Raw genomic sequence first — 27,230 nt, forward strand, 5'->3', positions numbered from 1 at the left:
GGGGTTAATCGGCGGTTGGCATCCAACGTTATGGTGCATTACCGCCTGCAGCGTAACCAATCAGAGTTCAGTCTTTTTGAGTGCACTGCAGGTTTGGGAGTAGCATGTAATACACAGTATTGGCCATTTGGTGGCTATACAGCATCATAGTGGTTTATCAAAAACAAGGTCTCTTTTCAGAATATTTCAATAGGGGTTTGTAATGCTATTGTATTTATTATTTATCAGCCCACCCAGTGTACTTACTTTAAATGTTGACATCTTAAATAAGTTGATAATCAGCTCTTTATTGTCATTAAATCTCTCACATTCAAAGATCGATTAGGTTATACAGAGCACAACCCCAATGGCAGTCAAGCATACACAACTTTACCTGGAATGCTTTATTTGTTGGTTGCATTGACTATAAGTGTTACCATTGAAAAATAAGGTTTCTACCAATGCATGCAAATTATTACTGTAGCTTACCATGTCCACTCTTTGCAGTGTCTTTCAGGGCTTTATCACTCCATTTTACAAAAAATGTATCCTTATGATCTAGAATATTAGACGCAATATTAGTCCATAGATTATAACGGTGAAATAGATGTGTGTGAATGTTTGTAAATGCAATAAATGTAGAGATTCCCTCAATTCAAGGGAGAGATGTTCGGAGGGCTTTTTCTATGACTGAGTGATGACATTGCAGATTAAATTTTCATGCAGGAAGGAATGAATGCATTCCGCTGTGTATAGCAAAAGTGAGGTGTGAGTTAGGGTTAGTGAAGCAAGAGTAAGTGTACCTCTATCTCTGAGAAGCCTCTCCCTTTCTTCCCCCATCCTGTATTTCTAGCTCACCATCACCCACATGACTTCCTCTCCTGTCTGCTTCCATATTAGTCTCCCTCTCCTCTCAGATTGAAACAGCAAATCTGTTGGAAAGGCTATTTTAATATTGTCATCTATAATCTGTGTGGAAAATGGAATGGATCTTAGTAGGAATAGTTGTGGAAAAGCTCTGATACCACAATGAATCTGTAAACATAATCGAAGTTGAGAGAATATAGACTATCCTGTTGTATTATTGGATTTCCGTATTGCCTTTGTAGGTCAACATTATTATTTTGGATCTTGTATATCACCACACAAGCAGCTATGTGTTGGGATGGCCTAAGTCCATAGCAAATGTATTACAATGCATTATGGGTTTGTGGGAGCATAGCCCCTTAGGATAAAGATGGATTGCCTGTGTGCAATTATCAAAGATGCAGTCGGATGCTTAGAAATGCCTCTGTCATGTGCTGATGGCATGTTGGCAGTGTTAGACAAAATGATTGACTTAATTTACAGTGTGTTAGTTGTCCTGTGCTGGTTCAGTGATTATCACTGGAAATGGGCCAGGCCTCAAAATGTTCCCAATATGGTTTTGTTTTAATTGGGCATTGTCTACATTTGTCTATCAGCTTGCCCCTTCCCTCTACATATGTACATATTTCATTATTTAAACCATCTTGAGATGAAGCTTTTCAAACTTGTTTGTTTTACTCACAGGACCATCCATGTGCAGATCACAGGCGGCCGGTGGCACCTTAATTGGCGAGGACGGGCCCATAGTAATGGCTGGAATGGAATCAATGGAATGGTATCGAACACATCAAACACATGGTTTCCATGTGTTTAATACCATTCCATTGACTCCATTCCAGCCATTACTATGATAAGTTCTCCCCTCAGCAGCCTCCTGTGGTGCAGATATATATTATTTTGTAGTATATTGTACAGTAAAAAGGCTAATTTGTAAACAGGCTCAGTATTTATGTCTTAGTCACCAGAGTGTGTATTGGTGTTTGTGTGTGTGGTACTCAGTGGATATACTGTGCATGGACATCCATTCGATGAGTTATTTAATTCACATGAGCTATATTTAAAGAGTACATTAATAAAACACCAGGTTTCCTTTCATACAGTATATGTTTAAATAATTAGAGTTATCATTATATATGAAGCTGTTCTCTCTTGTTCTCCTCTGCATGTGTCTGATATCTAGTCATAATGTCAGTTATTAGTTAAGATAAGGATGGTGATTGCAGATTCAAAAAGCTAAAACATGTCTATCTGATTCTTAATGATATTTTAACATACAGTAATAGCATACAATAATATTGTATCATAGATCGTTACTTTTGTTCACTCTTTTCATTGACATCCTTATATGTGAAACCTATATGGACATAAACCTGGTCTTCATGAATTTGGAAAACCTCTTTGCAAAGGAGACCGATAGTAAATTGAGGTAGCACTCTGACTAAAATTTACAGTACACTAATATGGTTTGTTAATCAGTATCTCATAGAAATTACTACAAACACAAATGATAATCTCTGTGCATTGCACATTGGATTAAAAAAAAACAGTATTTTCCTGCAAAACTTGGCTTTCAATGAAAGATTTAAATAGTGATGATTAATTGATAGGAATTTCTACAAGCTCTGCTGTGAGAGAGGGAAGTTTGACTGCTGAATTATTAAGCTTGTTTTAAAAGCATCTGCACACAATTAGAGGGGATTTTACTAGAAATATGAAGTCGTGCTTCAGAAATACCCATAGAGGAAATTTAGGAATTGATACAGGTACCAGTCTTTTTAGCTAACATTCCACTCCTTGCCACTCTTGTCATTTGCCAAAAACCGGAGTGCCAAGGATTGTAAAAGTAATACCTGAACAGAGACTACAACCAGGCTAGGTATTCTCTTGTAATTATAAAAAATGTGTGAGTGTTTCTGTGTGTGGTTGCAGTACCTCCCAGATATCTTGTAATGACAGTAGGGCTCTGTCGTAGCCGGCCACGACCGGGAGACCCATGGGGCGGCGCACAATTGGCCCAGCGTCGTCCAGGGTAGGGGAGGGAATGGCCGGCAGGGATGTAGCTCAGTTGGTAGAGCATGGCGTTTGCAACGCCAGGGTTGTGGGTTCGATTCCCACGGGGGGCCAGTATGAAAAATAAAAAATTTATAATGTATGCACTCACTAACTGTAAGTCGCTCTGGATAAGAGCGTCTGCTAAATGACTAAAATGTAAAATGTAAATGTAGGGCTCTCCTTATTTGCTACCCATTCTCCACCCAGTAAAAATACTTAGTAAAAATGAGAGAATCTTAATCGTAAGATATATTTTATTAATGATTTCTATAACATCCTCATTATAACAATATTAGCCAGAAAACGCAACATAAAAAATCTAAATGTAACAGGATAAAAATATAAGGATGAAACACCAGATCAAATACATAAATGAACTAGATGGTAATTTTCCATGAAGAAAACTTGTGGGACTTGCTTTAACTCTTTAAAAGTGTTTTTGTGGTAGTGGAAGAAGTTTAAAACATTTTAATTAAGCGAAGCAGTTAAATATGGTCAAAGTTAAATTTTGTAAAATAATTGGTCTGCTTACTTTGATAGACTACTTTATCAACCTTATTACTTTGGATTGTGGAGCAGTTAGATCACACATTTCATCAGAAATCACTACATCCAGACTACTACACTTTTATACACTCTCCTACTAGAATACCACAGTATATGACAACTGTAATAACAGATTACAGAAGACAATGAGGCATTGTTGAAGTTTTAAATAAAAAATAACTATTTTTTCACAACTTATTTGGACGACAGCAGGATGTTCATTAAGTCCTCTCTGGGCTGGAGGAGGGTCAGTGGGAAGAGGGACCCACTGGCCGGAAAGGGGGAACGCCTTCATTCAGAACCCCTCTGCCCCCAGGGGGGACACACAAGTTAACTGAGCATAGCATACATCTGAGATTCATTATTTGAAATGCAATTGTAGTTTAGTTGTTTTACCATGAGCATGTAGACAGTTAAACATTTATTCTGCTTTCACAACGTATTTTGACTTTTGTTTTTTTTACACTAACATGAAGGAAGAACTAATGCAAGCAGTGAAATGTGATATCAATGTTTTGGTCAAGATTCATACCTGAGAGATGTCTGAAGTGAAAATGCAGTACATTGGGTTGTGATAGCTGTAGTACGTCTGCAGCACACCTGAATGGAGGCAACGTTGTGGTTGAGAAATTAACACTGGATTCAGCAGGGAATTATTTTCTGTGGTAGCAGCTTGTATCAACTGTGCATACCCTCTATCGTGAAACAATGCCAAGATGGGCTTGCTTGACCTGGATAGCAGATCCTTGTTGAAGTCGCCACAGACGATGATCGGTTCAGTGCCTTTAAACTATGACAATGGAAGGAGTGTGTGTGTACTGGTGTGTGTGTACCTTAATGTGTTTGTGACTTCTTACCTGTAGAAAATTATAATTCTGACACTTCAAACAGACTAAGTAAACAGGGCTATTAATGCTCAGTGAGACCATATGTTGCTGTGGTAACCAGGGAACTTTCACCAACGAAGTTACATGACAGTGGGAAGTTAGCTGAAAGGAAAATACCACTCAAAAATACATTTTGGTATTTGTTTAATTAGTCCACTGTTGATACAGTCTCATTTTTTTTGCATGTCAGCAATCAAGTTTTCAAGATAAAGAACTTTCAAAATACAGAAAGTGTCACAGTATGATAAAACACATCATACATACACTTTATGTATTTTTAATGTTCTATATCTTCAAAACTTGATTGCTGATATGCAAAACATTTTGGGACTGTATCAACAGTGGACTAAAGAAACAAATACAAAAATATAGTTTTGAGTGGAATTTTCCTTTAATGAAAGCAGTTGATGTGATTACTAAAACAGCTTTACCTCATGATTGGTAGAAGCTATTCCTTTTCTGATTTCAGGTATGAAAAGCAGAGAATTAGAGGAAGATTTCATACGCTCTTCGTTTTTGTCTAACTTGTTGGGAATGCAATTACTAAAACAGCTGTACTGTTTGATTGGTAGAATATAATTCTGTTCTAATTTCAGATTTGAATAGCAGAGAAGCAGACTTAGATCTTTTTTCTAATTTGTTGGGAAAGTGGTCAGAGTAGCTGATTTGTGTCAAAAGTGACATTGTTTTATGGTGAATAGAATAGGTCTTTATCAATAAAACGTCACAATAAGGTGCAGAGCGTTCATTTTTCCTGCTGAGGAAGAGCATAGTCAGAACTACACATTGCCGATTATTCCATGCAAAACAATTACGCATATTTTCATCTGAGTTATACAGCAAGTAACTGCATCCTTTTCATGATCAGTAAACATCAAGTGATCATGTAATTTCAGATATGTGAGGGTAGCCTCATTATATCTTTCAATATTGGCCACCATTAATTGGATATTTGAGTTTTAAAAAATAAAAGTGAACTATACTTGACAAGTATGAGTGGTTTAGGTTAATTTCCCTTCCTTTGTGGGATCTGCCTGTCAAGCAGCAGAAGGGCGCATTTGCCGATGTACTGTTAGCTGATAATGTTTACTTTGCAAGCTATCGTACTGGTAGAAATGTTGTACAGTTGGCTAAACATAGTGGTAAGTGCACCTAATGTACTTTTTTCTCCAACCAACATAGTCCTACCTAGCGAAGTTAGCTAATGTTATCCCCTTTTCAACATTGTTTTTAAGAATGTTTAATCACGATTGCTGCTGACAGACATGTTAGGCTACATTGACTGATGGACCACGTCAAATTGGTTAGCTAGCTAATAACACATCACATCAACATGGCTAGTTAACGAGTTAACTTTCAGGGGATAAACAAGATGGCTATATCCAAATATTGTTTGATTTGGTTGCCATCTATAGTGGTGATGACAGTAGTCCAACTGACAACTTTACCACGACGAGGACTTGCCGATCTCAAGCTCTTTCCAAAAGCCTAATCTCTGAGGAAGCAAGCTAAATTACACGTTGTTTGCTTAGCTAGCTAGCTACATGCCAAATGGATAGGCTACCCTCATGTATCTGAACATATATGATCAATTGATGTTTACTGATCATGAAAAGCATGCAGTTACTTGCTCTATAACTCTGATGATGCAGCTTAATGTGGAATAATCGGAAATGTGTAGTTCTGACTATGCTCTTCAAGAGAAGATGATATTAAAACCAAATACTTATAACAATTATCCCTTGAAAACGGCACGCAGTTGTCAATGGTTTTAGCGGAGCTGGGGGTCTCCTTGCCCCCCAGCAGGCAAATTGAAAGCGCTGCACCGTATTGTGATGTTGTATTGATAACGACCTATAGAACATTGGTGTCATTATGTCACAATGGGCCCCTTTAGAATGTTGAGGAAAATCCTTGAAAGTTGATGGAGGATGAAAACAAAAACAAAAAGCTTAATAGTTGAAAAAAGTATAAATGTTATCAAAAAGTTGTATAACAGCACACTATTCCAGACCGGTCTACACATTTTAAAGTTTCTATCTTAAACGGTGTAAGAGTAGTAGTGTTCTAAATAATGTATTTTACTAGGCAAGTCAGTTAAGAACAAATTGTTATTTACAATGACGTCCTACACCGGCCAAACCCAGACGACACTGGGCCAATTGTGCGCCGCCCTACGGGACTCCCAATCACGGCCGGTTGTGATACAGCCTGGAATCGAACCAGGGTGTCTGTAGTGATGCCTCAAGCACTGAGATGCAGTGCCTTAGACCACTGCGCCACTCGGGAGCCCAATAATAACTATAAGTTAGAAATAATTCTTAGAAGATTTAAAGTGGGACGTTTGCTATCGCAAGTCCCATTACGCAAGTCCCATTAATAAAAAGTCAGAAGTATGACAAAGATTTAGAGTGGGACGTTTGCTGTCGCAAGTCCCATTAAAAAGGTGGATACGGGAGAAAAAAGAGAGGAGGAAAGTCAAACCAAGCATTCAGAATAAATAATCGTATCATATTTTACATTTTAGTCATTTAGCAGACGCTCTTATCCAGAGCAACTTACAGTTAGTTAGTTAGTACATACATACATTTTATTTATTTTTCATACTGGCCCCCCGTGGGAATCAAACCCACAACCTTGGCGTTGCAAGCGCCATGCTCTACCAACTGACAATTTCATTCCACTCCTGTTCACATTGCAATCATAATTAGCAGAAGTACCTTTATTATCTTTATTCATTTAGTTAAATGTAGAGTTTAGGGATTGAGCCGAAGGCAACGTCAGAGCTGGGTCAGTCTTCAGGGACGAGTGGGGACAGGGGTCATGAGGGAGAGCTGCTTTATGCTTCTCAGTGCACATTCATTCAAAACACATGAAGGGAATGCCCGGCACATGCACCTGGTTACAGTCGTCAGGCAGTTGGAGGTGGGTGTGATCTGGGGATGGGCAGATAGGGTCATGAAGGTCAAAAAACAGACAGCGATGGTTGTCAGGGTTCACAACATGGGCTCCCTGCAGAGCACAATCTCCAGCTCTGAGCGGTACAACTTGCCCCCGTCCGACAGGGCCATGATGCTCTTCTTGTAGCCAGTCAGGTTTTTGGTATCCACCTCCTGAGAGAAGATTAGAGAAGACAAGACACCCTTATCCATACAGGTGCTTCTGTAATGATGCATTAGAATGAGAGATTCAACATTATGGGGAATTGAGAGTTAAACTCCAATTCTTCAATATTATCTCACCTTTTTGTTCTTTTCATAGAGGTCACGCAACAGAGCATCAAGCTCCTGCTCATCAATGTAGCCGTTTCCATCCTGGAAGAAAGAGGGGTAACGTATCATAAGCCTGCATTAGAACCTTTCTTAATTCCCTGCTTTCAATGGAAGTTTTAAAAAGTACACGTCCCTTGACATGTCACTCATGAATCCAAAATATGTACTGTATATGGCTGCTCGAGAGCAATAACTTGAAATGTGGAGAGGAAGGGCCATGGTACTGAAGATACAGTGGTGGGGTGTTTCTTTGGGAAGGCGGAGGAAACAGGCTTGCTGTCAAAAATGTTGTCTTTTTCAAAGCTCTGCACATTTACATTTTGGCACTGTAGCCATGTTAGTGTTCAGTTGACCTGGTGTGCTTCTTTTTACCAATAATTCCATAGCAGTGACAGCAGCTGCTAGTGATTCAGCTGCAGGGGGAGGTTGAAACAAACGCTGAAATAATTATGCACATAAATGTTTAACACATATCATGTGTACACAGACACTGTTTCATTTATAATTGAGTGTCTGCCCCAGTCCTCTCAGCAAGCCTCTAGTCCAGACATAGGCATGCAAATATTTGTTAAACTTAAGACACAGGCTCTAACCTCTCACTCAGCGAGTCTGTGAGCTATTTGAAGCCCTCCGGATGTAATAGTTGTCTTAGGGATTGTTAGTTACAATATTGTGAAAATGTTTTACATCAAATGTAACCCTCAATAGAGAATAATGCATTCTCTTGTTGGAAAATGTAGCAACATACTGTAATTCAATAGAGAATAATGTATATGTAATTAAATATGTGTCACTATACAAAGCAATGACGACAAGAAATTGGTAGAGATACAGTGCAGGTTTTGAATAATGCCAAATCAAATAGTCCATATATCTCAATCAATTCATCCTTCTAGGGGTATCAACAACACACAAGTAATATGAGTTGGCGGTTTACTTGTTTGAAGTCAGCTCTCTATTGACTACATGCCAAGCCAGATGTAATGCTATTATTCCAAGACATTACTACATTCCACAACAGAAGTTTGTTCCTGAAATCTGACATCCCCAGCCACAAATGGCAAACATGTTCAACCAACACTCAAACATGAACAGCAGGTGTACCAATCAAGCTTATTTGTTTTCACAACAGAGAGGGAAATCAGTCATAACAAACAACTCAGTCATCCACCAAGCCTGATTGAAGGTTAAATACCTCTATAGCAAACTGTATCCTTTTAGAATATCCAATCACATATCAAAATGTACCTTGTCGTAGAATGTGAAGATAGCGTTGAACTGCTCAGAGGTCAGCTTGATACCCTGTAAAACACATTTTGAAATAAAAACATATTGTAACAGAGCAGGATCATGTTACTGAGTTAGATAGCAAATTAATGATTGTGTTCTGAAATATCTAATTATCATGTTGCTGGTATGTTATTAGCCCAAATTACTGTGAAAATGAAATTTGTTTGGAGGGATTATCAGTTCCTCTTGCACCCTCCTCACCTGGAATTTCAGTAAGAAATTTTCCTGAACTGGGAGAAGCCTTAAAAGAGAAGAACAGAGAACATAACATTATTTCCATGAAAAAACTTGTTAGGAGTGTTGGATGCTGAAGGCACACATGAAATATAAACATTTCTTCTCAGTGGCTGACAGTCACCTCGCCATTTCGGACAGGCCCAGCTTCCCATCTCCGTTTAGATCAAACATCTTGAGCTACAGAAAGCGAGAGAGAGAGAGAGAGAGAGAGAGAGAGAGAGAGAGAGAGAGAGAGAGAGAGAGAGAGAGAGAGAGAGAGAGAGAGAGAGAGAGAGAGAGAGAGAGAGAGAGAGAGAGAGAGAGAGAGAGAGAGAGAGAGAGAGAGAGAGAGAGAGAGAGACATTAAAGCAAGGGGCCTTCACCAGTTGTGACAGCAAGTTTGGCTCATCACACATGTATTATTTTTATTTACCATGCAACACTGTCAGTCTGTTGTACATAAAAGTTGCTAGTCAACTCTAAGACTGAACAATAAAGATGGGTTCTCTCCCCAGAGTAATTCAGGTCAAGCTTTAGGCCTTGAGGTTGAAACAGATGTTTTCACATCTGCTGTAGGAACACACAACCCATAGGACATTGTGAGTCCCACTCCCAACCACTCAACCACATGGCAGCCACCAGCATGACAGGACAAAAGATACATACAGTACACTCTTAGAAAAAAGGGTTCCAAAAGGGTACTTCGGCTGTCCCCATATCATAACCCTTTTTGGTTCCAGGTAGAACCCTTTTTGGCTCCACATAGAACCCTTTTGGGTTCCACGTAGAACCCTTTTGGGTTGCATGTAGAACCCTCTGTGGTGCAGGATGTTGGTTACTTCTCAGATAAGTATGTGAGGAAGGGTTTGGGCACAATACAGGAAGGGATTAATTTAGACTGAAAAGACTCACTATTGTCTGTGTGTACTCGTGAAGCTTCTGGTCATCATAGTGTCTGTTAGCTTTCTTCAGCAGGTCTGAGAGGAATCCCTGTGGAGTGGAGAAATGTGAATAAACTATAATCGACTAATAGGTCAAAAACAATCCTATGACCTTAGCGAGCCTGGCTTGTCTATACTTTAGCCCAGAGGCCCCAGTTATTGCTTTCCGTCAGTCATGTAAGTATTGGCTTACATAGAGTTGGAAGTATCACATACATTCTCAGATCCTTTATTGACAGAAAGGGTCATTCTATCTATCACTACCAGCTTGTGTTACAGTAAGACCCTGCAGATAAGAGCAGAAAATGCTTTAGAAATGAATTAGAGTTTCAGACAATAGCATAATGGGTGGTATTACAAGTCATGATTTGTATAGTGTCCTCGTCTGACAGCCGTTAAGAGAGGAATTTGCATTGTCCCCATTTGCCTCACTGCATCAACACAACAACTATGGCCTCCCGAGTGGCGCAGCGGTCTAAGGCACTGCATCTCCCTACAGACCCCGGTTCGATCCCAGGCTGTGTCGCAGCCGGCCCGCAACCGGGAGACCAATGAGGCGGCGCACAATTGGCCCAGCGCCATCTGGGTTAGGGGAAGGTTTGGCCAGCTGGGATGTCCTTTTCCCATTGCGCTCTAGTGACTCCTTGTGGTGGGCCGGGCACATGCACGCTGACTCGTGTCGCCAGTTGTACAGTGTTTCCTCTGACACATTGGTGTGGCTGGCTTCCAGGTTAAGCAAGCAGTGTGTCAAGAAGCAGTGCGGCTTGGCAGGGTCGTGTTTCGGAGGACACATGGCTCTCGACCTTCGCCTCTCCTGAATCCGTTGCAGCAATGGGACAAGAATGTAACTACCAATTGGGGAGAAAAAGGGCTAAAAAAAATTATACACAAAAGGACACCTGCAAGTTATTGGGTGTTGGTTTCTAAAGCTTCATTTACATTGTAAAGCATAATAATGCATCTCCTTGTCATCTTATAGTTTCATATGTCAAATAGTTTTGTCTTCTGTATATAGCTAGCTAACTCACCTCCTGGACTAGCTGGCGAGTAGCTATTAGCAACGGTAGCAACTAAATACAATATCCTTTAGCCAGCTACATTTGTTCGCAGCGCCGCCGTTTTTCAAAACAAAGTCAACACAGCAGCCATTGCTAGCTAGCCAACACGACCAGCTAGCTGTACTGTAGCAGCTAAATACAATATATTTGTGCTAGCTAGCCAACGTTTAATTATTGCTGCGGCGGTGCCCGGTGAAGCACGAGGCTAGCACGAGGCTAGCTAACCCACTACCTGGACCAATAAAGCTAGCTAGCTAGCGGGTAGCTACTGGTAACTTTTAACAACTGTGGATAGTTGTTTCTAATGTTATTTCACGCTTAAGAGTACCTGTAATTAAGCCAGCTAGCTACCTACCATTCAGCTGTTTTTCTAACCTCATTATCTTAGGCATTAACGTTAGGTAGTTAGTAGCTACTGTACTTAATTACAGCTACTGATTGCAGAAGACCAATGTCTTCTTGTCTGCCACCCAGACAGCTGGCGTCGGGTAAGTTTGGCTTTATACATAGCTTGGGCTTTGTCGAGTAAGGCTTAAACTATGTATTTAGATTGTAGTTAGGTATTGTAGGTAGGCATCGTGGGTTGTTGTGGGTAGTTATTGTATGTAATTATTGTAGGTTAGCATTGTATTCGGCGGTGCCGGGTGTAGCACGAAGCTAGCTAGCTAGCTAACTCACCTCCTGGACTAGCTGGCGAGTAGCTATTAGCAACAGTAGCAACTAAATACAATATCCTTTAGCCAGCTACATTTGTTTTTCAAAACAAAGTCAACACAGCAGCCATTGCTAGCTAGCCAACACGACCAACTAGCTGTACTGTAGCAGCTAAATACAATATATTTGTGCTAGCTAGCCAACGTTTAATTATTGCTGTGTTATGAAAGGAACTATGCCTCTGCCTATCCCTGTTCTCTCCTCTCCGCACAGGCTACACAAACGCCTCACACCGCGTGGCTGCTGCCTCTCTAACCTGGTGGTCCCTGCACGCACCACACACCTGGAGTTCCAGGTCTCAGGCAGCCTCTGGAACTGCCGTTCTGCTGCCAACAAGGCTGACTTCATCCCAGCCTATGCTACCCTCCAGTCCCTCGACTTCCTGGCGCTGACGGAAACATGGATTACCACTGAAAACACTGCTACTCCTGCTGCTCTCTCCTCGTCTGACCATGTGTTCTCGCATACCCCGAGAGCATCTGGTCAGAGGGGTGGTGGCACAGGAATCCTCATCTCTCCCAAGTGGACATTCTCAATTTTTCCCCTAACCCATCTGTCTATCTCCTCATTTGAATTCCATGCTGTCACAGTCACTAGCCCATTTAAGCTTAATATCCTTGTCATCTATCGCCCTCCAGGTTCCCTTGGAGAGTTCATCAATGAGCTTGACGCCTTGATAAGTTCCTTTCCTGAGGATGGCTCACCCCTCACAGTTTTGGGGGATTTCAACCTCCCTACGTCTACATTTGACTCATTTCTCTCTGCCTCCTTCTTTCCACTCCTCTCCTCTTTTGACCTCACCCTCTCACCGTCCCCCCCTACTCACAAGGCAGGCAATACGCTTGACCTCATCTTTACTAGATGCTGCTCTTCTACTAATCTCACTGCAACTCCCCTCCATGTCTCCGACCACTACTTTGTATCCTTTTCTCTCTCGCTCTCCTCCAACACTACTCACTCTGCCCCTACACAGATGGTAATACGCCGCCGCAACCTTCGCTCTCTCTCTCCCACTACTCTCTCCTCTTCCATCCTATCATCTCTTCCCTCTGCTCAAACCTCCTCCCTCCAATCTCCTGATTCTGCCTCCTCAACCCTCCTCTCCTCCCTTTCTGCATCCTTTGACTCTCTGTGTCCCCTATCCTCCCGGCCGGCTCGGTCCTCCCCTCCAGCTCCGTGGCTTGATGACTCATTGCGAGCTCACAGAACAGAGCTCCGGGCAGCGGAGCGGAAATGGAAGAAAACTAAACTCCCTGCCGACCTGGCATCTTTTCACTCCCTCCTCTCTACATTTTCTTCATCTGTTTCTGCTGCTAAGGCCACTTTCTACGACTCTAAATTCCAAGCATCTGCCTCTAACCCTAGGAAGCTCTTTGCCACATTCTCCTCCCTGCTGAATCCCCCCCCCCCCTCCTCTCTCTCTGTGGATGACTTTGTCAACCACTTTGAAAAGAAGGTTGACGACATCCGATCCTCGTTTGTTAAGTCTAATGACACTGCTGGTCCTGCTCACACTGCCCTACCCTATGCTTTGACTTCTTTCTCCCCTCTCTCTCCAGATAAAATCTTGCGACTTGTGACTGCAGGCCGCCCAACAACCTGCCCGCTTGACCCCATCCCCTCCTCTCTTCTCCAGACCATCTCCGGTGACCTTCTCCCCTACCTCACCTCGCTGATCAACTCATCCTTGACCACTGGCTATGTCCCTTCCGTCTTCAAGAGAGCGAGAGTTGCACCCCTTCTCAAAAAAACAACACTCGATCCCACTGATGTCAACAACTACAGACCAGTATCCCTTCTTTCTTTTCTTTCCAAAACTATTGAGCGTGCCGTCTTTAGCCAACTCTCTTGCTATCTCTCTCAGAATGACCTTCTTGATCCAAACCAGTCAGGTTTCATTACTGGTCATTCAACTGAGACTGCTCTTCTCTGTGTCACGGAGGCTCTCCACACTGCTAAAGCTAACTCTCTCTCCTCTGCTCTTGTCCTTCTAGACCTGTCTGCTGCCTTTGATACTGTGAACCATCAGATCCTCCTCTCCACCCTCTCCGAGCTGGCATCTCCGGCGCGGCTCACTCCTGGATTGCGTCCTACCTGACCGGTCGCTCCTACCAAGTGGCGTGGCGAGAAGCTGTCTCCGCACCACGTGCTCTCACCACTGGTGTCCCCCAGGGCTCAGTTCTAGGCCCTCTCCTATTCTCCCTATACACCAAGTCACTTGGCTCTGTCATATCCTCACATGGCCTCTCCTATCATTGCTACACTGACGATACACAACTAATCTTCTCCTTTCCCCCTTCTGATAACCAGGTGGCGAATCACATCTCTGCATGTCTGGCAGACATATCAGTATGGATGACGGATCACCACCTCAAGCTGAACCTTGGCAAGACGGAGCTGCTCTTCCTCCCGGGGAAGGACTGCCCGTTCCATGATCTCGCCATCACGGTTGACAACTCCGTTGTGTCCTCCTCCCAGAGTGTGAAGAGCCTTGGCGTGACCCTGGACAACACCCTGTCGTTCTCCGCTAACATCAAGGCGGTGACCCGATCCTGCAGGTTCATGCTCTACAACATTCGGAGAGTACGACCCTGCCTTACACAGGAAGCGGCACAGGTCCTAATCCAGGCACTTGTCATCTCCCGTCTGGATTACTGCAACTCGCTGTTGGCCGGGCTCCCTGCCTGTGCCATTAAACCCCTACAACTCATCCAGAATGACGCAGCCCGTCTGGTGTTCAACCTTCCCAAGTTCTCTCACGTCACCCCGCTCCTCCGCACACTCCACTGGCTTCCAGTTGAAGCTCGCATCTGTTACAAGACCATGGTGCTTGCCTATGGAGCTGTGAGGGGAACGGCACCTCTGTACCTTCAGGCTCTGATCAGTCCCTACACCCAAACGAGGGCATTGCGTTCATCCACCTCTGGCCTGCTGGCTCCCCTTCCTCTGCGGAAGCATAGTTCCCGCTCAGCCCAGTCAAAACTGTTTGCTGCTCTGGCACCCCAATGGTGGAACAAGCTCCCTCACGACGCCAGCAGTCACACAGCGGAGTCACTCACCACCTTCCGGAGACATTTGAAACCCCACCTCTTTAAGGAATACCTGGGATAGGATAAAGTAATCCTTCTACCCCCCCCTTAATAAAATAAAAACAATTTAAAAAATTGTAAAGCGGTTAACCCACTGGCTATAGGGTGAATGCACCAATTTGTAGGTCGCTCTGGATAAGAGCGTCTGCTAAATGACGTAAATGTAAATGTAAATGTTGTCCCACTGGCTATCATAAGTTGAATGCACCAATTTGTAAATCGCTCTGGATAAGAAGCGTCTGCTAAATGACGTAAATGTAAATGTAAAATGATCTGTCACCAAAGACAGTACAGTATGAAGATAGGCTAAAACTTATTCTCCAATAGAAATCCCTGATGACGCTTGTCGTCCCCTGTAGCTCAGGTGGTAGAGCATGGCGCTTGCAACGCCAGGGTTGTGGGTTCGTTTCCAACGGGGTGCCAGTATGAAATTGTATGCACTCACTAACTGTAAGTCGCTCTGGATAAGAGCGTCTGCTAAATGACTAAAATGTAAATGTAAATGTAAAGTGTAATATTGTGTAATATTGGGATGCAAACAAAAAATTGAATACATTTCAACTCTGTATCTTACATGGTACAGGTGTCTTCTTTTTTTTAAGCCCATAACAATGTGTGTGAGGTGTATATTTTGGTTTCAAAGTAGATTTGTTTAAGACTACCAAGAAACACTCTGTGACCCTGATATAGCCCACTGCAGTAAAATGTTAACAAGTGAGAAACCATACCTTCAGTTCATTAGCTTCAATGTACCCACTGCGATCTGTATCGTATCGTCGCCATGCCTATATATGCAAATACAAAGTCACACTCATTAGAAAAAGAAACAAAAATTACACACAGCCAATCACTTGCTGCCACAATAGTACCAATAACTTTTTAAAAGAGCCACCTCATTCCTCCACTCACACTGGATTGTATTAATTGGATTGCATGTGACATGCATTAATTACTCTCTGGAGGGACAGAGATCATTTTTCCAATTTATGTGGCTGGTAATTGTTAGCTTTTTCTTCCTGTAATCACACTAGGGTTTTCATTATACTTTCCAGATTTTCAATTCCGTTCTCCCACACATTGTGAGAGGGCAATGAGGCAGAAATGTATTTTAATTAATGTTTTAATCTAGCAGCTGTCCCTGTTTCCAGAAAGGGCTCTTATCAAAGATATATGCCCTCCCTCTCCAGGTCTGTGGAGAATTACAGAAGCACATCTATAATATATGACTCTGAAAATAGAAGTTTGTACTTCCTCATTCAATCCTTTTAAAAGCCTTCCTACCACACCTGGTGATTAAAAATATTCATTTTCTCTTTCTCATTTCATTTTTCCTGCCCTTGACATAATAGGTGTGCATTGGGTGACTGGATGGTCCCTCCTGTTATTACTGATAATCAAACTCTCTCCATTTACACTGTATGAGGACTAATCTGACAGAGCTGTCAAGTGTCTCTGACATTTTGTCTGCTCTATGAGTGATTGTGGCTTTCCCCTTGGCAGAGGACACATATGACAGAGAAAAATAACCTTAGAGTATGATACGTTTTTGCAGTGCAATTGCAGTGCAATTCAGTAATATGATTTGGGCCAGGCAAGGAATCCAACATTTGGATTGTTATTGGTTCTAATTGCTGTGTCTAATTGTTGTTTTTCATTCTGCCTTATTACAGTAGCTCTGTCTTTCCAATCCCACCAACACACATAAACAGCCTGTACCAGTCTTCACATTCTTAATACTCAAACCATCTATTTTCACCACTTACCGCCATGAATTCAGAACTGGATCCCACAAACTCTCTGAAGCAAAGCAGGAAGTTTTCCTCTGTGGGCAAAATCTGAGCCAGCTGGAGAAAGAAAGAAAGAAAGAAAGATTCAAACTTTTGTTTCTCTGTGTTTGATAGTGTGAAAAATACTGTGTTAGATGATAGAATCTTATCTTTTAGACAAAGATTACTTGAATGAAGCATTGATCATTGAGTCATCAACAGTTTCAGAACACTGTCACGGTTTCGGCCGAGGCTGCTCCTCCTCCTTGTTCGGGCAGGCTTCGGCGGTCGTCGTCTCCGGAGTACTAGCTGCCACCGTTCAATGTTTCATGTTTGTTTGGTTTTGTCTGTTTGTAACACCTGTCCCTTGTTAGTGTTTGATTGTGTTCCCTATTTAGTTTCGTTATTTTGGGTCAGGTGTTATGTGTGATTGTTTTTGTCAGCTGTTCGTGTTCTTGGTATTTTGACTCTCTTTCTGTGTTTTGGAGAGTCCGCACTGCGTGCGCTTTTTCCTTGTTTTACGCACTGTGTTGTGTGCGTATTTGTCGTTCTCGCCTCCCGGTTGGGTTGGCTATTTTATCCTGTTTGGAGTTGTTTTTGCACCACTAAAGACTGTTGACGTACTCTTGTGTGCCTGCGCTTGATTCCCTACACCACATCCACACTCAGCGCTCGTGACAGAATCACACATCACCCATGGAATCAGCAGGAGCGACCGCGCCAACAGCAAGCATGGAGGAACGTCTTCGTGGGCAGGATGACCGGATTAACCAGGTCTGTCATGCCCTGGAGGGGGTGATGAACACTCTCCACCGATGGGAAACCAGCGGGGTACCCACGACCCCACCTACCGAACCATCCCCATCGGTCAGTCCTCCTGTCCCATTTCCGGAACCCAGTGGGATTCGGCTCTCGCTCCCGAGGGCGTACGACGGCTCCGCTGCCGGGTGTCAAGGGTTCCTGCTGCAAGTGGAGCTCTACCTCGCCACCGTACACCCGGCGCCCTCGGGACACGAGAGCGTCTCAGCCCTCATCTCCTGTCTCACCGGCAAGGCGTTGGAGTGGGCCAACGCCGAATGGAGGAGAATGGACGCCGCTACCACTACCTATGCGGAGTTCTCCCGCCGCTTCCGTGCTGTGTTTGACCATCCACCGGAAGGGAAGGCGGCGGGGGAGCGTCTGTTCTACCTCCGACAGGGGATGAGGAGCGCCCAGGACTTTGCTTTGGAATTCCGGACTCTAGCGGCCGATGCAGGGTGGAATGAGCGGGCCCTTATAGACCACTTCCGTTGCAGCCTCCGGGAGGACGTCCAGATAGAGTTGGCGTGCAGGGACACCTCGTTGACGTTTGACCAACTTGTCGACATGGCCATTCGGCTGGATACCCTGCTCGCCACCCGTGGACGTCCCGGGTGGGGTTCGCCCATTTCACCCTCCAGCACCTCCGAGCCGAGCCCTATGGAGCTCGGGGGTGCTGGCGCTAGAGAACGGAGGAGTAGGAACCCGAGGGGGGCCGTTCCCTGCACTAACTGTGGCCGTGGAGGGCACACCGCGGCTAGGTGTTGGGGAGGGTCCCCCGGTGGAGGAGAAGGCAGGTCACGCATTGGGGGGTCCCCCCAGGTGAGTAGGCGCCCTACTTACCCAGAGCTTTCTGTCGTTCACCTAACCTTGCCTGTTTGTTTTCCACAGGTTGCACCTCATTCCCAGCATAAGGCGCTGGTAGATTCAGGCGCAGCTGGGAATTTTGTAGATCGCCAGTTCTGTGTAGAGTTAGGGATTCCCCTCCTTCCCGTTGATAAGCCTTTCCCTGTTCATGCCCTAGATAGCCGTCCGTTAGGTTCTGGGTTGATTAGGGAGGTCACGGCACCCCTTAAGATGATGGCGCAGGAGGGTCATGAGGAGACGATTCAGCTCTATCTGATTGACTCTCCTGCGTATCCGGTAGTGCTGGGCCTTCCCTGGTTGATGACCCATGACCCTACTATTTTGTGGCGAGAGAAAGCTCTTAAAGGGTGGTCTGCCCAGTGTGAGGGGCGGTGTCTGGGTGTTTCCATAGGGGCGATCTCGGTGGAAAGTCTGAATCTAATGCCAGCACTGCATATTCCCCCCGAGTATGAGGATTTGAAACTGGTGTTTAGTAAAACTAGGGCGGCGCAGCTGCCGCCTCATAGACAGGGGGATTGTGCGATAGATCTCCAGTCAGGAGCAGCTCTCCCGCGGAGCCATGTGTATCCTTTGTCTCAAGAGGAGAGGAGGGCAATGGAGACGTACATCGCTGAGTCTCTGAGACAGGGATACATACGGGCCTCCACTTCACCCGCTTCCTCGAGTTTCTTTTTTGTGAAGAAAAAGGATGGAGGTCTGCGCCCGTGTATTGATTACCGCGGTCTCAATCAGATTACGGTGAAGTACAGCTATCCACTTCCTCTGATTGCGACTATGACGGAGTCATTGCACGGTGCGCAGTTCTTTACAAAATTGGATCTCAGGAGCGCATATAACTTGGTGCGCATTAGAGAGGGCGATGAATGGAAGACAGCGTTTAGCACGACTTCCGGACACTACGAGTATCTAGTCATGCCATATGGGTTAATGAATGCTCCCTCAGTCTTCCAATCCTTCGTCGATGAGATTTTCCGGGACATGCAGGGACAGGGAGTAGTCGTGTACATCGACGATATTCTGGTGTACAGTCCTACCCGAGCAGAGCATGTAGCCCTGGTGCGCCGAGTATTGAGGAGGCTGTTGGAGCATGACCTATATGTCAAGGCAGAGAAATGTCTGTTCTTTCAGAAGTCGGTCTCCTTTCTGGGTTATCAGTTGTCTGCGTCAGGGGTGAAGATGGAGGTAGACCGGGTGTCAGCTGTGCGTAATTGGCAGACCCCAACCACTGTGAAGGAGGTGCAACAGTTCTTGGGTTTTGCAAATTATTACCGGAGGTTTATCCGGGGTTTTGGACAGGTGGCAGCTCCCATAACGTCTCTGTTGAAGGGGGGTCCGGTGCGCTTGCGGTGGTCAGCTGAGGCGGACAGGGCTTTTGGGAAACTGAAGGACCTGTTTACCTCGGCGCCGGTGTTGGCGCATCCGGATCCCTCTTTACCTTTCCAGGTAGAGGTGGACGCGTCAGAGGCCGGTATAGGGGCCGTTCTTTCCCAACGTTCTGGCACACCACCTAAACTCCGTCCCTGTGCGTTTTATTCTAAAAAGCTCAGTCCGGCGGAGCGGAATTAGGACGTAGGAGACAGGGAGCTGTTAGCCGTGGTACAGGCCCTAAAGGTGTGGCGGCATTGGCTTGAGGGGGCTCAACACCCTTTCCTCATTCTAACTGACCACCGTAACCTGGAATACATCCGGGCAGCTAGGAGACTGAATCCTCGCCAGGCCCGCTGGACTATGTTTCTAGCCCGGTTTGTGTTTAAAATTACTTACATCCCTGGGTCCCAGAACGGGAAGGCAGATGCTCTGTCTCGGCGGTATGACGCGGAGGAGAGGTCCGTTGAGCCCACTCCCATACTACCGGAGTCCTGTCTGGTTGCACCGGTGGTGTGGGAGGTTGATGCCGAGATCGAGCGGGCGTTACGCACCGACCCAAGTCCTCCACAGTGTCCAGTGGGTCGGACGTACGTTCCGCTCGAGGTACGCGATCGCCTCATTTATTGGGCTCATGCGTCCCCCTCCTCTGGACATCCGGGTATCGGCCGGACAGTTCACTGCCTTAGCACGAAGTACTGGTGGCCAACGTTAGCTAGGGATGTGAGGATTTATGTCTCCTCCTGTTCGGTGTGTGCCCAGTGTAAGGCGCCCAGACATTTGCCCAGGGGTAAGCTACAACCCCTGCCCGTTCCACAACGACCCTGGTCCCACCTCTCGGTGGATTTTGTTACCGACCTTCCCCCCTCACAGGGGAATACTACCATCCTGGTCGTTGTGGATCGGTTCTCGAAGGCCTGTCGTCTCCTTCCCATGCCGGGTCTACCCACTGCCCTACAGACCGCTGAGGCTCTGTTTACCCATGTCTTCCGGCATTACGGGGTACCCGAGGATATAGTGTCTGATCGAGGCCCCCAGTTCACCTCCAGAGTGTGGAGAGCGTTTATGGAACGGTTGGGGGTTTCGGTAAGCCTTACCTCGGGTTACCATCCGGAGAGTAATGGGCAGGTTGAACGTGTTAACCAGGAGGTGGGTAGGTTTCTGAGGTCTTATTGCCAGGGCCAGCCGGAGGAGTGGGCGAGATACGTTCCTTGGGCCGAGATGGCACAGAACTCTCTCCGCCACTCCTCCACCCAACTAACCCCTTTCCAGTGTGTGTTAGGGTACCAGCCGGTTCTGGCACCTTGGCACGAGAGCCAGATCGAGGCCCCTGCGGTGGATGAATGGGTGCGGCGCTCGGAGGAAACATGGAACGCTGCCCACGTACATCTGCAGCGGGCCATCCGTCGGCAGAAAACGAGCGCCGATCTCCACCGCAGTGAGGGGCCTGTGTACGCACCTGGAGATCGAGTCTGGCTCTCGACCAGAAACCTGCCCCTCCGCCTGCCCTGCCGGAAGCTGGGTCGGCGGTTTGTGGGGCCATTCAAAGTCCTGAGGAGGTTGAACGAGATGTGTTACAGGTTAGAACTGCCTATTGACTATAGGAATATTAACCCCTCGTTCCATGTGTCTCTCCTCAGGCCGGTGGTAGCTGGTCCACTCCAGGAGTATGAGATAGAGGAGACTCCTCCGCCCCCGTTGGACATCGAGGGGGCTCCGGCGTACACTGTGAGGTCCATCCTTGATTCGAGACGCCGGATGGGGGGTCTTCAATATCTCGTGGAGTGGGAGGGGTACGGCCCGGAGGAGCGGTGCTGGGTGCCAAGGAGGGACATATTGGACCAGTCCCTGCTGACCGAGTTCCATCGGGGTCATCCTACGCGCCCTGCTCCGCGTCGTCCGGGTCGTCCCCGAGCCCGGGGTCGGCGCACGGCTGGAGCCGCGCGTCAAGGGGGGGGGTACTGTCACGGTTTCGGCCGAGGCTGCTCCTCCTCCTTGTTCGGGCAGGCTTCGGCGATCGTCGTCTCCGGAGTACTAGCTGCCACCGTTCAATGTTTCATGTTTGTTTGGTTTTGTCTGTTTGTAACACCTGTCCCTTGTTAGTGTTTGATTGTGTTCCCTATTTAGTTTCGTTATTTTGGGTCAGGTGTTATGTGTGATTGTTTTTGTCAGCTGTTCGTGTTCTTGGTATTTTGACTCTCTTTCTGTGTTTTGGAGAGTCCGCACTGCGTGCGCTTTTTCCTTGTTTTACGCACTGTGTTGTGTGCGTATTTGTCGTTCTCGCCTCCCGGTTGGGTTGGCTATTTTCTCCTGTTTGGAGTTGTTTTTGCACCACTAAAGACTGTTGACGTACTCTTGTGTGCCTGCGCTTGATTCCCTACACCACATCCACACTCAGCGTTCGTGACAAACACATCTACCGTAATAGTGTCTGATTATTTCTGCATTGATATGCAAACTATCTGAGATCATTAGGAATATTCCTCACTAGTATATTCAAATCCTTAATCACCTGAAATAGGACATGGAAAAATGTCAGCTCACCTCTGACATCTCAATTCTCCCATCTGCGTTCTTGTCAAACTTTTGCATAAACTCCTTCATCTTCTCTTTGAAAGTGGAGTTTGATGGGTCCTATAACATACACAAATACACGCAAATACAGTTTGTCATGACATAAACATCAGTAAAGATCAGTTGTTTTTTAATGCAAACCATCCTCTCATGTTATAGGGCTGTGGTCACTCACATTGTTGTGACAGAGGTAGTTTTAGATGTTAGTGCTTGCTACACTGGGCAGACAAAGAGATTGTCTCTCTTAAACAGACAACCCTCTTCTCCCCAGCTAACATGATTACTGATGCTCTCTGATTCCTTTGTTGTACACACACGAGATGTGGTGACAGGAAAATGATTGTGCTGACTCCTCCCAAGAAAAATGATATTTTCTATCTGTGGGAGAACTCTCTGGAGAACTTTGTTTTGATGTTGCTTGAATAATTAATTAGCACTTGGTTGGACAAATCAGTCACATTTTAATTACTGCTAGTAGTCCTAGACCAGGGTTTCCCAAACTCGGTCCTCTGGACCCCAAGGGGTGCACGTTCTGGTTTTTCCCCTAGCACTACACAGCTGATTCCAATAATCAAGTAATCATCAAGCTTTGATTATTTGTAGTGCTAGACAAAAACCAAAACATGCACCCCTTGGGGTCCCGGGGACAAAGTTAGGGAAACTCTGTCCTAGACGGACTGGACAGCTTACAGACATCAGTTCATATCTCTAGGGCTTGTTACATAACTCAATTAACCACCTACCAGAATAGACCACAACCTTGATTAGTGAGGAGATGCCAACATGTGACTGTTGGATTTAAAGAACAAACAAAATACTACCTTTACTATTGTCAGTAAAAGTTGGTGGTAGAATTCCTTTGTGCCATTGCTTGTTATCCTGGTACAGGAAACTCACATGACACTAATTACTATGTCAAATATGTTTTTGCATGAGGTTGTGGTCCTTTGGTTTCACCTAATAAAACCCCAAACATAGTTAACTTACTGTTGTAATTAAAGACCAGAGCCATGACACTTCCCTTCACTCAATTAAATCAAACCAGCATTACAGTATATCTGCTGTAGCATACTGTATAATAGCCCTAGAGAAATGTTGTTACAAAATGGTTTTGGATGAAGTACTGTAAAAAAGAAAATCCACATAGACCCATCAGAGACAGAATAGGCCTAAGACATCCCATAATGGCAGTAGTTATGTAAACATAAATACTATATGAACATTGCTATGACATGTTTGATTGAATTGAGCCTTTAGTCAAGGCCCAGGGATCATTCCCTTACCACTGCAGCCCCTTTCCGTGAAATCTCCAACTCCCTGAAGAAGTTTTCCAGTTCCTTGCCCTCTATGTAGCCATTGCCTGCAACAGAAAAAAACTGTGATTTGACCAATCAGCCCAAGACTGTATCTAACATCCAGGTAGACTGTGAAGCATCAAATATCACCATGTTATATACAGTATAGCACCACTGTGAAATGTGCATAAATGTGATTTGTGAGAAATGAGATTGTACATACTCTTACATTTGATAGCAAATTAGGCCAATACTTCCCTGTTTTACAGCAGTTTCTTCAAGTGTATCTTGCTTGCTGGCTGATTGGATGGCTGGCTCAATGACTGCCATTATAACTTCATTAAATCCCTTGAAGGGGTCTCCCAGTCTTGAAATGCACCACTACTCTCTCTCTCTCTCTGCCTCTAAGTCTTTTAAGTCCAGTTATTTGAAAAGACAATGGAAAAACCTCTGCCTGGCATGACACTGTAAGAAATCGATACAGTAATCTCAACTTCAAACTTCAAATAAATGAGGGTTTCCCATCTGTGCCTAGTTGCACCATTGCCAGGACTATTTGGATGTCTATAAATAATGGTTAAGGAAATGATAGAGCTTTAAAAACAGCAACACTAGTGAGATGGTTATTATAGTGGCTTTTGACAAATACCAACTATGCCTTTCCTATCAGCGTCACGATTTAAATGTCTTACAAATGCCTGTGTATTAATTTGCCTGTGGATCCTAGTGACATTTGCAAGTGGCTGAGTACCGAAGTCTCTGGGAAAGCAGTCAGTATGATATTTACCAGAAGAACAAGTATATGTCATTACAAAGGACATTTGCATTTTGTGACGGCCCTGAATTTGTCTGAAACGTCTCAGTGCTTCTCCTCCCAATGGGATTACACAGAAAACATGACTTACTCCATATAGAACGGATTTAATCCTACCAATATCATCATGAATATGAACTTTATATAGCTGTGTTAGTAAATAACTTAGGCACCAACAAGCTGGAGGTGAGCATGTATATTGCAGAGAATGCTGTGTATGATAATGTGACATATACAGTACACTAGCCCAGAGTATGTAATGCAATGTCCCATTATTTTTCAATGATCTACTCATTTACTTTTGGGGTCTATTTCATTGGAGAATTTCCATCCACAATGAATGAATCCTGAATGTTTATCTAAACAATTGTGGCAATAGAATGTGGCCAACTGTATTGGTTTAGGTCCCCATTTTGTGGTCACAGACATGTCCAACATTATCTGATATTAGCTTCCTATTTATTCTTAAAAGTAAAGGTATCCCTTAGAATGTAACAACTTAATAGTAGCACTTTACTGTCATGCAATCAGAATGCATTATTCGACTTGTTTTAGTTTGACCCCTATGTCTTATCATCTCATTATGATCTTATCCTATCATCAGCCATTTTTAGTAGTTTTTTGACATATAGAATTATATGCTATGAGTTTACAAGTACTAGGCTAATATCAATAACAAATGCTGAGAAACATTGGGAATCATTATGGTGTTATGTGTTTCAAGTGCCAATAAATTTGATGAACTGTTCAAAAATACCAGCTGATTATCTAATCCCCACAAGACCGGTGGATTCCGATTTAGAAGCCATGCAAGAGCTACAAGATAATACATTATAAGGGGACTACACTATCATGCCAAGTCTTACAATTATAACTGCATCATAATGCACATCTGAAATGTCAATATCAGACACACATTCGTCAGGTATATACAGTAACTCTGTGTGTTCTCTATAGCAAAAATATTCATTAACATTTTTGTGCGCCTAATCATTTCAGCACCATGGACAACAGCAAAGTCGGTATCCCAAGATCTGATTCTCTGACCTAGCCTGTTAGGCCTATTTGCACGAGAGCAGAAATGCACTGAGTATGCCTACTCTATCCGTATGTCATGTTGTCTTTGCAGCAAATGCTCAAGCCAGAGAGACAGTGCAGTATATGCCCTATAGGGTGGACCCACAGCACCAATCCCTGTTTGCGCTCAGAGAACATAAACACCCAGAGGGAACTTATAGTGATCCAAGAGACTCCTCGCGTTTTGAGGATTCTCATTCCGCTTCAACAACTGGTCGGGACAGAATGTGCAGTTAACACTATTAATTGGGGAGGATGCCCAGATGATTTTCAGAGGATGCGAGGGGTAATGCGTGTGGAGGGGCGTGGGCTCGTGCGCTTGAAATGAGCTGAGAACTTCCATATAATACTGGAAGTATACAGTAGCCAGTCTCCGTTTAGTTAGGATTTCATCTGTATCGTGAATTACACTAATATAATACTATTGGATCAAACTTTTATATATGGCGAAAATGTCTGTAAACAGTAGGAATTCGATTGACAAACTTCCTCCTCTTTTCAAACATTTAGTTACATTTCAAACGCAACTTTCTAAAGCAGGATTCCAACCATCAATTATGATGCCTATGGAAACTCTGAGTCTGTCCTGGGTCCTGACAACATCATCCAGATGTTTTTATTTTGTTTAATCCTTTATTTATTTATTTTAGTCATTTAGCAGACGATCTTATCCAGAGCGACTTACAGTTAGTGAGGGCATACATTTTATTTCTTTTTTTTATACTGGCCCCACGTGGGACTCGAACCCACAACCCTGGCGTTGCAAGCGCCATGCTCTACCAACTGAGCTACACGGGACCTTCATAAGACAATACAGTTGAATAATATGATTACTTTATTTAAGTATTCAGTTAAGTTAGTGTAGCCTAATTATTTATATGGCCTATACAAAAATGGAACTTATTGTGTGGTTAGGCTACACACGTTTTATATGGACGACGGAGTGTGGCACACGCCCATCCATCCTTTAGCGCACGGAGGTATGGCCTAGCCGTCAGATGCGTAATGATCGACCAAACAGACTGATTTATATTGTAATACTGATGTATTACATTTATCTGATTGGATTCCATGATCAATTAATACACAGTAACCTATTCTAACCTTTATAAGGATATAATATAGTGCCCACAATTAATAACCGTTGAAGAGGGTTTTTTAAAATTATTAAAAAATATATATATATCTCATCAGTAACACCAGGAGTTTTCCAGCTGCTTTTCTAACTGCCAAGAAAGTCAATGCAGTAGAATGCTTATGGACAGCATTTTTTGTGAAGCACTACTTGTCTTTTCCACACAAAATGAAAAAAATAAAATCTACATTCAAAACATCCAGCAGTTTATACCGTACGATTTTTCCTCATGGCCAAAAGTTATTTTCAGTTATGATATACAACACTTTTTAGACAACGCTATCCCAATATCCAAGCTGCATCTTTGAAAATAACAACAACCGAAAAGCCTTGATAAGCCTATGATATTTTTTTAAACTTGGAAACCAAAAGATGTGATGGACTATATATAGCCTATGTAACCTACTCAATTCGACATGTTAGCTTACATTTTCATCTGCATTTGAAACAATACCTAGTTAAGAAAAGTGGTGGGTAAAATTCAAGTAGGTTCAAGTACTGACCGTCGGTATCGAAATGGTTCCAGATGTCGACGAACTGGGTGGCGCTCAATTCCGCCAGATGAAGTTGAGGTGGCTGCTGTGGTTTGTTTGCCATCTTCTCAACGACTTTTCCTCCTTTGCGCTAG

The 27,230-nt window shown here is 44.1% G+C and overlaps 1 protein-coding gene across 1 annotated transcript; it reads right to left on the reverse strand.

The window, feature by feature from the left end:
* Positions 1-6,823: 6,823 nt before the first annotated feature.
* Positions 6,824-27,199, reverse strand: calb2a (calbindin 2a; the record flags this gene model as incomplete). The annotated part of the gene is made up of 11 exons (XM_084171202.1): positions 6,824-7,444; positions 7,574-7,645; positions 8,852-8,905; positions 9,095-9,134; positions 9,252-9,307; positions 10,022-10,099; positions 15,640-15,696; positions 16,675-16,755; positions 22,252-22,341; positions 23,565-23,641; positions 27,106-27,199. The coding sequence occupies 11 exons, from the start codon at positions 27,197-27,199 to the stop codon at positions 7,328-7,330; spliced, it is 816 nt and encodes a 271-aa protein (XP_084027328.1). The 3' UTR covers positions 6,824-7,327.
* Positions 27,200-27,230: the final 31 nt, after the last annotated feature.

This window comes from Coregonus lavaretus (assembly GCF_964263955.1).
Source record: "Coregonus lavaretus genome assembly, chromosome: 11".
NCBI lineage: Eukaryota > Metazoa > Chordata > Actinopteri > Salmoniformes > Salmonidae > Coregonus > Coregonus lavaretus.